This window comes from Plectropomus leopardus, chromosome 20 (assembly GCF_026936395.1).
Source record: "Plectropomus leopardus strain MGB_pleo_1.0 chromosome 20, ASM2693639v1, whole genome shotgun sequence".
NCBI classification, from domain to species: domain Eukaryota; kingdom Metazoa; phylum Chordata; class Actinopteri; order Perciformes; family Serranidae; genus Plectropomus; species Plectropomus leopardus.
Window position 1 is genome coordinate 16,829,683 of NC_142195.1, and position 14,416 is coordinate 16,844,098.

At 38.5% G+C, this 14,416-nt stretch overlaps 2 protein-coding genes across 2 annotated transcripts in view; one reads left to right on the forward strand and one right to left on the reverse strand.

The window, feature by feature from the left end:
- nnt (nicotinamide nucleotide transhydrogenase) overlaps positions 1-13,098 on the reverse strand; it is a 48,745-nt gene extending 35,647 nt beyond the window's left edge. Inside the window, exons 1-2 of the mRNA XM_042509244.2 lie at positions 12,958-13,098; positions 1,175-1,316 (exon numbers count right to left, since the gene is read on the reverse strand). The gene's annotated coding sequence lies outside the window, so the exon portion shown is untranslated. The remainder of the gene's footprint in view (positions 1-1,174; positions 1,317-12,957) is intronic.
- Positions 5,546-13,541, forward strand: ccdc80l2 (coiled-coil domain containing 80 like 2). The gene is made up of 12 exons (XM_042509247.2): positions 5,546-6,201; positions 6,287-6,375; positions 6,944-7,117; positions 7,257-7,408; positions 8,101-8,424; positions 8,624-8,864; positions 9,589-9,745; positions 11,018-11,154; positions 11,562-11,713; positions 11,990-12,093; positions 12,801-12,881; positions 12,983-13,541. Exons 1-12 carry the CDS (start codon positions 5,925-5,927, stop codon positions 13,315-13,317), a joined length of 2,223 nt encoding a protein of 740 aa, XP_042365181.2. The 5' UTR covers positions 5,546-5,924; the 3' UTR covers positions 13,318-13,541.
- The last annotated feature ends 875 nt before the right edge of the window (positions 13,542-14,416 follow it).

The window sequence follows — 14,416 nt, forward strand, 5'->3', positions numbered from 1 at the left end:
TGACTCATTGCAAAAATAGTTAAGTCAACTGATGATAGATAATAAAAGAAAAGAAAAATGGTCAGTTGCAGTCCCGGAAGGTATTATCTACTTTGCAAATAAGTACAAAGATCCAATAAAATCTTAGGCACATTGTAAAAAAAGACAAACAAAAAAATCCTATGTTTATCAACTGTGCCCCACTTACGCCACTAATTGCAGAGCTGACCTAGTTGGCTGACATTCATATAGTTGAATCAAAAGATCAATATCTCAGCATTTTAAAAATAAACTTTAAATTATGTCATATAAATTCTGATTTGTCAATAAATAATAATATTTCGACAGTAAGGAAATATTGAAAACAAACCAACCATTGCTGTCCAACCAACAATCCAAATACATTCAATTTACCACATAGAAAAGCAGCATGTTTTACATTTGAGAAACTGTAAACACAGATGTTTTTGTTTTGGCATTTTTCTGACCAAATATCAAAAATATAATATTTATATCTTAAAGCGACTAATTACATTACAAATAAGCTGCATACTACTACTATTGATCTCTATGCTGATCTCTGACAGTGCAGTCTGGGTGTGTTGTGTTCAGGACTCTCACTTTATGCCAGAAAAACTAAAACCACCACGTCAGCAAAAAGTAAAATATGAGTCACACAGTTTCAGTCGACATTTTTCAAACGCTATGACCTTACTTCAAGAATACAGGATGAGCACGGCATCATATAACAAACACGCGTTGCTTTGTCCTATATGTGCCGGATTAAACCCGGGTCAGGACTGGAGCGGCTATCATAAACCTCTGGCTAACAGCATCTTTAACGTTCATGACCCAATAAATCACCAATAAATCTTTTAAATAAAAGACTTTCATACGACAGCTTTGACTTACAGCTGTGTCACCCAGAGACCCTGAAGCGTACAAACAGGTGGATTAAACCTGTTTATTTGGCAGGCGGCTGCAGCCTGCCACTTCTCCCTTTTTGTCTGCAAAATTTAGCCGGGGTTGAAAGCTAACAGGAGCTAGCTCGCGCTTTAGCCGGCAGCTAATACACATCTGTCTCGTGCATGAAGGCGACGCGTGACTCAAAATGCAACCTACTCATACAGAGAAATGAAAATGCACGTTTAAAAGTGAGAGTGGGAAGGATATCAGCACACAACATCAGACTGACCTTTACAAATAGTCCTCTGTGCTCTGTGCAGCACAGGCGAACTCTCTGTCGACCCGGAAGATGTCTCGTGGAAGAGGCCGATGTGACACCGACATGCGAGTATTATTGGACCATATGAGGAGCACGAGAGGATATCCGATGGCTGTTGATGTGGTGTCACCGATGGGGCAAACACAAAGACATAAATATGAGACATTTGTCTTTGAAACAGTCAACTTACCATTTTATGAATTTATATCAACATTAATATTTATATTTTGTATTATTATCCTTAATTTTATTGGTTAAATAATAAATTAGGCACATGTTTTGTTCAGAAATCTTTGTTGGAAGCATTATGCACGAGTAGGTCTACGTTACTGAATAAACAACCCATGAAAATACACATGCAGTGCTTAAGACATTGATAAATAAAAAGACGGTTATTGTTAAGTCTGTGATTCATTTTATAAGAAATGGCGTCCCAAAATTTACTGATGATGCAACTCTGTATAATTCCACTGAGTGGCGCTCTTTTACCATTTTATAACCAGCAGTGAGCTGTGGGACAAAAAGATGAATCCACCTTTTTTTTTTTAATATTTCTCTTCTCTTCTGCACTGAACCTAACATTACAAAATGGTCTTACACATGGACTAACATCTGAATTTCCCTACAAATAACATTGATTTCACATGTTTTCTGTAATTTGTCTCTATTTTTTCCACAGTCAGTGTATTTTATGGATGTATATATTACAGTCTTTATAGAGGTTTTATCTGATTTCATGTTCTCTTTGTTTGGTCATTATGGTTTGTTATTCATTCTGTTTTTAGTCATTTTATTATCTGGGTTATATGATGACTTCCTATTGGTTCCAGCCACTATATAGGTGGGGCCATACCTACAATGCATATGATTTTAAAGCCCTGACAAAACATACAGGCTTTTTCAACGATTCAGCCACTACAATAAAAGCTTTTTAATGTAGTTCCTCCTTGTTTTTCACGCTTTTCACATTTTTTGAGAGCCTGGATGTTCTTCCCTGTTTATCCTTTTGGTTCCTGTTTTCCTTGAGCACCCAGCACATGTTTTTGACCCACATTTGATTATAATCTACAGAGCAACCAGTCTGTCTCTTTTTCTAAATCCCTAAAAATATGTCAACATGGCTGAATAATCCTGTTAATAAGACATGGAGTAGTGATACAAGAACTTTATCTATCCCGAAGAAAGGGTTATGCAGCAGTTGCACTACAAAGTAATAGGAGTGCAGATACAAAGCATGCAATAAGGACTAACACAACAAAGTAGAAAATCAGTGTAGAGGTAAGGAGTCTATGATAGCACATGCATGTTGCCACGATCCTCCAGCACAGATAAAAAAAATTTGTGCTTGTGAAGGACAAATTGCGTCTAAAGGTGATTGACTTCCTTTTGACAATAAATCTTTGCTAATGAAAAGCATTGAGCTTGTGTTGACACTCAGCAATAATTTCTTCATTTATCTATCTATTCACTCTGCACCAGCACATCCCTTCACTTACAGTATGATATACTGTATGTACAGTTTACAGTATATATACTCACTCACTCTCTCACACACACATACTGATCATCTGGTTCTCTTTATAAGGCTCAGGGAGTGGAATGCATTGTTGCTGCGCCTGGTTCTCATTTCAGTGTTTCACCCTAAAGACGGCTCTTCTAATTGCATTGGCTTTGCTTGAACGTTTTTGGTTTTCTTCGTTTCCCTTGATTCTCTCTTCATTTCTTCTTCTTCCTGAGTGACATTTGAATTGTAAATCTGACCAACACCTGTATTTTTTAGGTCAAGGAGCAGGTGGAAGAACATATCTGATTGTAATGGTGTATTTTTTTCATTTAAGTAACACTACATGTTGCTACACCTCACTCTGGTTAGTAGATGCATGTGTTTGTAACATATCACTTGCAAGTCTATCTTTAATTCTAAAAACAGTCTCATTTATCTCTTTCAGCTCAAATATTCATCATGTTATTATTTTAAAACCCAGGGTAGATTTAAGACCCTTTAAAACGGTCAAATAATGTCTTTTGACTGTTGAATGCTGGATTTCTGTACGTCAAAGTCCTTCACATTTGGGACTTCGTGACTGACCCTGGCCTCACATCAAAAAGAAGTAAACAATAAGATCATGGATCAACCCGATTCCCATATGAATTTTATTAGAACTCACTGATCCAACTGCTGTTGTCAACTAAACATTTTTTTGTTTTTGCTTCATATTTGTGCTCTAAGATAATATGATTATTCTCTTAGTTGTGGGATTAATTTGAAGAATTTACAATGTAATGTAAATATGGTACATTATTTGACTACACTACAATAATGTAATCTTTTGCAGACCTAAAAAGCCCCACAGTTTGGACATCCAGTGATTAGATTGTTTACTAAAAAGCACATATAATAGTCAAGTTTATGCTTACAGATTTAAGGAACCTTGATGAGAATTGATAGTTGAGATGGTTGTGCATTACAGATCAGTATTAGCTATATTCAAAAAACTTCCTAGGTACAAATTACGAATTGCTCCTAGTGACAAAATTCAAAGACAATTTCAAGAAAATTATTAGAATTTTGACGTTATCTAAAAAGTTCCTCTTAAAATGAAGACTAGGGCCTGTAAATATTATTTACAAAGTATCTTAGCTCTTAAGAAAGCTACTGAAGTGAAACACTGAATGACACACTACAGATAAGATTGTGCAGGGAGAATGTTTGTGGTTGATCTCATCAGAAATGCGCTCACATCTTCCACCTAATGCAATAAGAGTATGACACCAGAAATAAGGTAATCACAATTTTACCATAAATGGCAACTGGAAAATGCAACAGTGCAGCAGTGTGATCACACCAACAGATTTTTCACAGTCTCATAATGTGACGCAGTTCATGTTATTTCAACTGGGTCCACAATTCGCAGGTTCACAAAATGGTGTGTCTGTGACAACCAATCACATCTGTTTAAGGAATGCATCACACCTAGCAACAGGGTCCACCACACCTCCTCCCCACAATGAAAGTTTCTCTCTCTTCCTAGGTCAGAGACTCTGAGACCTTTCCTAAATCGATCCTAAGCTAGGACTCCTTGCTCGAGTTTTTTTTGGGCTAAGGTAGGAGCTCTCGGAGTATTCTCAGAATGTTATTGAATACGGCCCCAGGTGTGTAGAACTTAGTGGCATCTGGCGGGAGGGTTGCAGAGCCCAAACTTCTTCTACATGCCAAATGTGTAGGAGAACTACGATGGCCTACACATAAATGCAAATACTGGAAGGGGGTAGTGTTTAATTTGTCCATTGTGGGCTGCTGTACAACAACATGGCAGACTTTGTGGGAGAGGACCCGCTTCATTTGTAGATATAAACAGTTCATTCTAAAGTAACACAAACACAAAGATTCTTAGTTTCAGGTGATTTTAAACTCATAAAAACATATTTATGAATATGAAACATAATTTCTGTCAATAGATGCCCCATAAATCCTACACACTGGACCTTTAAGTGATAGTTGCCTAGCTTCAGGCTGTGGTTTAATGTGGTTATATTTTGAGTTTGGGGAGCACTTGTGGGCAGTGGTAGGAGGGAAGAAAGTCTTAAGGGTTAACTTGCCTGTGGGCACATTGACCTCAGATCCACAACTTTGAACTGGTGTGAACTTTACCCGACTGCGGCATCTATTAGCCTGTCTGGGTTATTTATGGTTGCGGCCGTGCACCTCCATTTAAAAGCCTCAAGTCCTGTTGAGCAAATAGCTTTGAGTTGAAGCACTCTAACTCTAATCTCCCACTTTTACTCCCTCATTCTGTCAACACTCAGTTTTTCTTTTTCTGTCCTACATATGTGAGGCAGCCTGCAATAGGTCAGGTTAGTGCCATTCTCTGATGGATAGTGGCAGATGTTAAAATACAAAACTGTCAAATACAATCAATCTTCACCAGGTGTAAAAATTCAAGTAATTTAATCCTTGCAGGGATATTGTCTCCTCACTTGCCCCCCTCTAGACAAAGGTTCTCCTCTGGATCAAAGACGCAGTGGGACAGTTACCCTCGGTTCGGCTAATGCTGTGTGTTTTTGCATTTGAGTAACTGTTTCTCAATTGATGGATACCAAACCCGTCAGCTGTGGCACAAAGCAGCACCACACACATACACAGTGAGTGTGTGTGTGTGTGTGTGTGTGTGTGTGTGTGAGAGAGAGAGAGAGAGAGAGAGAGACAGGGAAAAAAAGATTTTTCAGCAATAAAATGCTTTGAAGTCCAAGAAAATTCCAGGAGTTTCCTGTTAACGATACTGGGGTATAATCTGAACCAGGAATGTGTGTGTGTGTGTGTATGTGTGTGTGTGTGTGTGTGTGTATGTGCAAAGACAGCGAAGTCTCCCCAGTCAGTCTCTCTCTGCCTGTGAGAGGGGTTAACATCAGACTTTGCTGTCATTTTGCCTTCGAGATCCATGTCAGATTTGATTTTTTTTCAAGGATACAGACTTTTTTTGCCTTTATTAGACTTTTGGATTCAACATACGGAGATTTCTTAGTTTTGTGACAGACAGTGTCCAGCTTTTAAAATCTCAATTAATGTTTTAACAGTTGGTGAATGCATCTTGTCTGTTTCAGATGCAACACTGCTGCTTACGATCGAGCACAAATGTATGATCTAAACAGAGGAGGATTTCTGAGCTGCTAACCAGTTCCAGCTGATCAACAAACAAACCACTCAACGGTGTCAGTGAGGATGTTTCATTTCTATAGGTCACACTGGCCTCTGCTGTTGTTTGCGGCTCTGTGGAGCCTCAGCTATCCCAGTTTGCTCAATGCCTGGCCGGGCATCAGTCGCAGCAAGCCTAAGGATCAGCTGGACCCTAATGTGAGGGACTGGGGAGACTACTCAGACCTCCCTCCTGGGATCGAGCAGGGGTTGGGGTTGGAAGAAGAACATGAAGCCAACAGAGGAGTCGGAGAGTTTTCGTCGAGTTTGGCTCCAGAACTGGATTTCCTTGCTGATTTTGCAGGTGTGACAGATGAACTGATTGGCTGATGCATGTATTTGTCTCTTTAATAATTTACAGTACCTCCACCCCTACCTCTCCCTCCCAGGTAAAAAGCGGCTGTGGGTGATAACAGCCTCATCACACAGTGACCACTACCTCCGTATGATGGAGAAACAGCTGGAAGAAATGGAGCAGGTACTGCACTGATCTATTGTCTCTTCGGATAACTTTTTTTATTTAAACATTTAATTCTGCATTTAATGTTGATTGTACAATGTAATGGCTAAAGAGCAATAAAAAAATGGCACTAATATTGGTTTGATATTAGCCAAGCTTTCACTTTGCAATTCTAAAAAAATCATGTAGCGCTGGGTTACAGAAACTATCGGTTTCTTTCATTTTAAAACAATTTAAAAGTAACTATCTAAAATAATTACAAAATGACTTGACCTCCTCAGTGAACATGTTTTTTTTCTCCTCTCTTCAATGTTGTGTTTGTTGATGAGGTTATTTAATGTTGATTGCTAGTCTGCAGGTAGTTGCTAAGATCTGAGGAAAACAGAAAGCAATCCCACTAGTCTTCACGACAGTGGCAACAACTATAATACCACTTGGAGATGATAGGTGGGGGTAGAATTGAGAGGGTGAAAATGTATTACTTTCTACATTAATTTGGAAAAATATTACAAAGTAATTTCACTGCAAACAGCCCCCTATTTGCCTCTTCTGTAACTCCTTTTCTTTTTTTTTTTGTCTTTCTCAGAAAGGACTGAACTGTCGTCTAGCAGAGAGAGACACATTTATCATCACCATCATTCAGAACGCCATGATGGAAGGTCGAATCCAGAAAACAACTTTCCAAGGAGACGCTACAGTAGAGAGCCTGGACCCTGACACAGTTAGCAAACTGCTGCACTACCTGGATCTTACCTCCCAGGTAACCAGTCAAACCAACCAGTTTTCTCCACAAGATATAAACAAGTTATGGTCCTTTTGAATCGTTTCTTTTTATTTCAAATTTGTATAAAATGGTCCTGTTTTCCTTTCTTCTTTTTATATTGCACTAATTGTTTCAGGAGGAAGGTTTCACCATGCTGGTTATGAAAAAAAACCTTCGGGTCAGTGAGCGCTTCCCTTATCCGGTCCGTGTTGAGGCGATTTTGGAGCTCATTGATCAGTTCCCCATGAGAAAGCTGGAGAAGATGACCAGAAAAGGATCCAACATGAGGTTCATTTATATCACTGTGTTGTTCACTGCACTAACAGAGAACAGAGAACAGAGGAAGGATTTAAAGTTTATTCAGTCTAATTCAAATTTGAAATGGGGCTTTTTGTAGGAAGAATGAAGAAAATATTAAAATTTGGTAAATTTGGAAATATTCATATTCAGTTAAATTAAGTTACTGATGCATTGGCAGAGAGAGTGTATGCTACATTTACGCGTAGACCTTTCTAACACCTTAAAAACGGTGCCTACTCATTTCAACAGAGTTGCTTGCCTGGTGCATAAGCCAAAAAAGTTTTCTAGCTCAAGACTGAGTTCCGCGGTATTCGGCCCACTGAATATGCGCAGTAGTGTTGGCCACTGGCCCCACCTGTGAGTTTACACTCGCCTTATACTATACATTGTGATTATGTCACAGATTTTTAAAATAGCTTTTCTGCCCGTCAATCATGTCAGTCATTGTTCATTTGCTGTAAGACTTTCAAACTGATAAGTGCTCATTAAATATTAATCAATATTATTTTACTGAATAGCCTAATTCTTTAGTTTAGTTTTTGCTAGACTGTTTGGTAGGTCTAGTGATTATAGCGGGTCAAAGTAATAAAGTAGGATACAGAGACAGGTTCAGAAAATATGACCAAAATGTATAAAAATCCTTATAAATCCTATTTGATGTTTTTTTTTTTTTCATTCAGGTGCAAAACTGCAAAAAAGAAGATTGTGATGAAAAGGAAACTGACGAAAAAGAAGATTGTTTTGAGCCCTCAGAGGCGAGGGAATGTGACCTCTGTTGTGGCATTACAAAGAAAACCTCCCCTGGACAAAAAAGCTGCCCTGAAGAGTAAAATCCAGGACATACTGAATGGAAGGTCGAGGTTTGTTATCCGTAAGGTGCCTGCTGTTGGGTCAACAAGGGAAAAGGACTCGAGCAGTGGTGCTCGATCCACTTCTAACGGAAAAGAGAAAGCGCATAGCCTTTCATCTGTGACAGAGAGCGACAAAGAAGTGAAGAAAGTCAGGTGCTGACTTCATGGTTTCTTGCTCAATTTTTAAAATTTGGCAGATGTGAGAGTGTGGATGTTTGATTTCACTTAAATCCTGCTCAGATTTGTGTTCACATCTGGTCTGTCATGCCTCCTCATCCCTCTACACCAGACAGAAGTGTTTTTTCAGTGCTGGATGAACATCAAAGTCATTTTTTTCTCTATTGTACTGCAGGCCTGACCCCGCTGTGGAAGAAGGGAAGAAAAGGCATGGAGGAAAGAACAGTGAAGACAAAAAAGAGCATAATGTTAAGGATAACACACAGGAAAAACAGAGCTCCAAGAAAAAGGGTAAAGGGAGAAAAGGGAAGAAAGGTAAAGGAAGAGGGAAAAAGTCCAACAAGGAGGCCAGTGAGAAGGATAAAGCAGCGCTGAAGGAGTTCTTGGACAGTTTAAAGGGAAAAAGAAGATTAATGGTGAGAGCTTTCTCTTTTTATCACTAATCCTAATATACACCAACATCATAAATGCATGCAAAGCACTGGACTTTTAACATATCTGCATCTGATCAGTACCACCTTAATAAGAAAGTTTGCTATTTGCTATCTGATTCTCCAACATTTCCCAACTCATTTTAGTCTATAGTGGATGCCTATGCTGATATATGCACGTATTTTTTTCTACCTAATTGTAGAGAACATCAAGTCTCTCCTGAAGTGGAATAAAAATACTATGCCTACTCTTATTTTAATGACCCATTCTTATGTAACATTCACAAACAAGTTCAATCCAAAGGCTTGGTTGACGCTCTTACTAACACAAAACGACAGCCACAAAATTGACCTATTTTGATTTATTAAAGTTGCAAAAGTAATGCGCCATATTACTGGCCTGTCATGTCAGCATAAATGTTCATTTGGGTCAATGCTAATGTTTCATTTTAAAGCCTTTTTCTATCTTTATCGATGACTTGCTGATATTATTGTGCACCCCTACTTCCTAATCATCCATTTGGAGTGATGTCACGATACGATGCGATGCGATACGATACGATACGATACGATACGATGCGATGCGATGCGATACGATACTTGAGTCATAAGACAATATTTTTTGTGGTTTGTAGAGCTTGTGATATGAGTGTTGCAAAAACACATATTCCCTCACCCCTAATCGGTTTGTGTGTTGTCTGGCCACTAGTTGATCTCAACGCCCAGCAGAGATGCAACACTGTACACCCAGCAGAAGGACGACATTGAGAAGCAACACTGTGACCTCGCTATTAGGAAGATTACCGTAGCATCCATTGTGGGTGAAGGACATGACGCCACGCTCACGCTGCAACACCACCAGCTTGGTAGGAAGTGTCTTCATTTCTGTGTGTGCATGATATTGTGTTTGTTTGAAAATTTGCATCTAAAACATTTGCTTAGGTTCTCTCTATGGGTAATACACGCAAACAGGAAATCCTGCGCAGATACTATCAGTATGTTTTTACATACACAACAACTGTTGTAATATTCAGAGCCAAAAGAGGAACATGTATTTTCCACTAAAGAGTGACCAAAGGCAAATATGGTGCTTCCATAGTTACAGCAGCAGAGAGGTTTAACTCACTGTGAAGTACAGATGGTCTGAAACAGTTAATTACTTCACTCTTGCATTTGTTCTTACAAGGATCAAACTGTTGTTTTTCAAGCTTCATCCTCTTTACTTCAGTTTATTTTCCAAAAAATTCCAGACTGCTCTTTGATTGTGTTGCCAACATTTGTTATTGAGCTGTGGTGTGTTTACATGCTGTGGGTACTTCAGACTTCCAAGGGAGTCAACAGCTGAATAGCAGCCATGCTAGCGACTCTGTGAGGTTTCACTGAGGCATTAAAATCATATGGTGCTTTAACTAAATAATAACACATCTTAGTTTGGTGTGTAAGCATGCCAATATTTGCTAAATTAGCAGTAAACACGAACTACACATGGGGCTGATGGGAATATTGCTTGTAGCTATTTGGTCCTAATCAAAGTACAGGAAATCCAACACAACAGCTCTGCAATAAATACTGTCCTCGAAGCTTATAAGCTTCAAACATTGTGCAGAGGTTGTAATTCAACTTAATGGTAGCTATGAGTTAAAGTTGTTGTCATTGTACTAGGGTGCATTTTACAACTTGCTTAGCCTGGGGAACCCTTTTGCAAAACGCCAGGAGGCTAGAGGCCAATTAATAAACAAGAATTAATAATATTTATCAGATAAAATAAATAAACAAGACAAAAACAGTCGTAGCTGTCCCAAACAGGTTAGGTGCATACAGGGGTGTTTAAAGATTTCTAGGACATTTGGGGGCTTAGTCCAGACCTTCGTAGGAATTTTTTGATGAACAAGCTCTATTTTCATGCTTTTTTTATACTCTCTAGCACCCACGTTCCATTCAAAGTACAGTAATGTAGAGTGATTTATATAAATTGTGAATTAGGCAACGGTCAGTGGGCCACCCACCACCATATTGCTGAATATAATTGGCCTGAGGTCCATAAGTTGAACATCACTGCATTGAGGTGGCTCTGGTATTTTGTCTGCTCCCTCCACATCTACGCAGACACATTCATTCATTTGTTTTGTGTGTTTCAGAGTCTGAGCCTCCACTCAGCGAGCAATCAGATCATTTATCAGATTCTGGCCTGATCTCTCTGCTGAGAGCAGAGCTCGGCCTGTCATCCTCTGACCTCTTTTCCATGACTGTCACAGACTACGACATCAAGCCCAGTGTAAGGCAGTTTCCTCTGCACTTCATTTTGCCTTTTCATTTGGGTTTTTATGTGTGTATGTGTTTTTTAGTACCACTCTTACTCATGATCACATGTGGAAGCAGTCTAGCTCACAGCTGCTCAGAGTGATAAAAAAATAATAATATCATCTGCCAAGAGTTTGTAGGTCAGTTCATGAGTCAAACGTGCAACAATTTTTTCAGGCTTGTATGAAAAAGCCAGTACCATCCATTCATTCATTTGTAAAAATCATTATTTAGTAATGGATGTACAAAATAATGAATTGATCGGCTTTGTCAGGAACCACTGCAATGTAAGTCCACACAATACCAATGCACTTAATACACTGGTTTTGTTTCTCAGTGTGTTTCTTTCTTTTGCCTAATTAGCATTTATCTTTCCCTTAGAGAGTCTTTGAGGCTCCTCCAGCAGGTCCTGCTTTGTTCGAGTACATTGACAACTTTCCCTCAAGGCGCTCAGAAAAAGAAAAGGAAAGGAGGAGTCCTCCATCATGCTCCAATGGCGAGCAAACTCCTGGAGCTCAGAATTCACTGCTCAGGTAATGTTATGTAACTCTGGGCTAATTATTGCTCAAAACTACATAAAGACAACCAGCATTTGAAGCCCCTTCAGAAATCATAGAGAAGATTTTTCTCATGATTTAACATGCCCGGATTTTCCATAATAATATATTTTTTTTTATATAGATTAGGGTTTAAGTATAAAAGTGTGATTATAGGTTTGTGTGTCCCAGCACACCATGACTGAACGAAAGAGGTCGACTGACTTATGCCGCAACATCTAAATTCATATCATCTCTGTAATGGATGTTTAGGTTCATGTCTAAAAGGAGACTGCTGCTCATCTCTGCTCCCTCTAAGGACGACTACTCCTTCCAGCAGCAGATCTCTGCACTCAGTGGACAGGAGTGTCACCTGGGTCAGTAACACACGACATTCACATATACTGAACGACACACTGTCTGTCTGCTCTGTAGCTTTTTGGCATAATATGGAAATATTACAGTGTTTCTTTCTGATCTTTAAACCAACACTGTGTTTGCCTTATTGGACAGAACTACATAATAACTAGTAAAAAAAAACAAAAGGTCATACATGTAATCAGTGGCAGAATAAGTACGTTTACTCAAGTACTGTACTGTATGAGTTTGAGGTACATGTTCTTTACTTTAGTCAGTTCTTTTCATGGCACTTTATACTTTTACTCTACTACATTTCAGGGGAAAATGTTGTACTTTTTACTTCATTACATTTATGTGAAAGCTTTAGTTAGTTGGTTACTTTATAACATATGTTTTGTTATAAATTAATCTACCCAAAAGTTTATACAAATGCAGCTGAAACAATTAGCATATTGACATAGATTTAATTGGCATATATGTTTTGCTTAATATTTAAGTAATTCTCTAATCTATTAATAATTAATAATAATCTTTAGTTTTTTGAACACTGTTTTTTCTTTTAAATTTGTCTGCATTGGGTTACTCTACTTTTAATACTTGAATTATATGTACTTACTTTTGCTTAGGTGGCATTTTCAACGCAGGACTTCTCCTTGTAACAGACTATGTTTACAGTGTGATACTAGTACTTTTACTAAATAAACACTTTTGGTTCTATACTCAGGTATTCGCCACTTTGCCATGTTGAAGCTGACTGGAACTGGAAACAAAGCATCAGGAACTGTTGAACTGTTTCCCCTGAATGGCGAGTCAGAGTTTTTCAGTTGTCTTGTTGTCTTTTTAATCCTTTTTAATGTTATTCATTAAAATGCATAACTTACTTTTCACCTTGTCATCTTCCTCCAGGACGTAGTCAGAGTGAGGTTGAACCATTATCCCGCGACATGGTCAACAATCTGAGAGAACAGCTGAAAATCAGTAAGGACTATTTCAGCATGCTGGTTGTAGGAAAGGATAGCGATGTCAAGGCGTGGTTCCCGTCACCCATGTGGTCCTTGGATAACATCTACGACCTGGTGGACTCCATGGAGCTGCGCCTCCAGGAGGAGAAGCTGCAGAAGAGACTGGGGATCAGCTGCCCTGAGGACAGAGGGAGAGGAGGCAGTGAGGAGGGGCATTATCGTGGCTATGATGAAGATGGCACGGATGAGACGTACTTGTATCATCAATCAGAGAAATGATGAGAAAGAAGGAGGAAGAAAATGCAGTAAAGTGAAGAAGAGCTAAAGTACCTAAATTCTTGAGATGTCAAGGCACATGCACAAATACACAGATAAGCAAGCTAATATACAAGGAACTCAAAAACTCATCTTCAGGACTCACAGCTGCAGGACTCACATCACTGTTACACAATGATAAGCTGTATATTTTATGTTTGCAAGTAATAAATCTCAAAAGCAGAAAATATTGAAATGGTTTAATTCAAGAAAGTCTATATGGGATAGATCAGATCTTTTGAAGTGGGATTGTATCAGGTACTTGTCCATAGTGTATTACCTGTATTAACAGTCTGCATGCCCCCAGTTTGGAGAAACAGGCAGAATTACTAACAAGGGTTGCAAATTGTAACCACTTTACTTAATTGATTATTGGTAAAAATTAATGATCAATTAATTGAAAAAAAAAAAAAAAACGTAAAAATTTGCTTATGTCAAACAATGCCAAATGTGATTTCTCCACAATCAATGCTTACAGCAACATATTGCATATACTTTGATAGCACCGCATAGCCTATCGATAGATCGATTAAATTTCACATGTTCGATTAAATTCTTAAGGTCTGAATAATCGATCATCGATTCATTGTTATCACCGCTTGTACCAGCAGAGAAGATAAGCAATGTACTTCTTTGGAGGAGTCAGCAACAAAACATTTTAGCCACCCAAAAATAAAATGGGACGTGTAGACCAACATCTTCTGTAGTCAATACACTGACTATGAATCAGTACCTCATACAACCTCACTTCAATAAATACAAACTATCCATTTAATGAAAGCATATGTGCACTTCAACCATCTTTTTTTTTTTTTATGAGGAAAAATGGTGTTCTGTAATTGTTTGTTGATTACAGCAACAATGAAACAGGAAGAAAAGTCCATCCAAGGCCGAGCAGATTGTGCTTTTTGGCAACACTTCTGTCCACTCTTTCTGAAACACATTCACTGTGTAGAGTCTATAAATGGAGAGTCCCTATGTTAAAATGTTGTGATGGTGAAATTGAAACTGTATTTAGATGAAAAACATGTTTTTTTCTGTTACTCTAAGTTAGACATCTGTT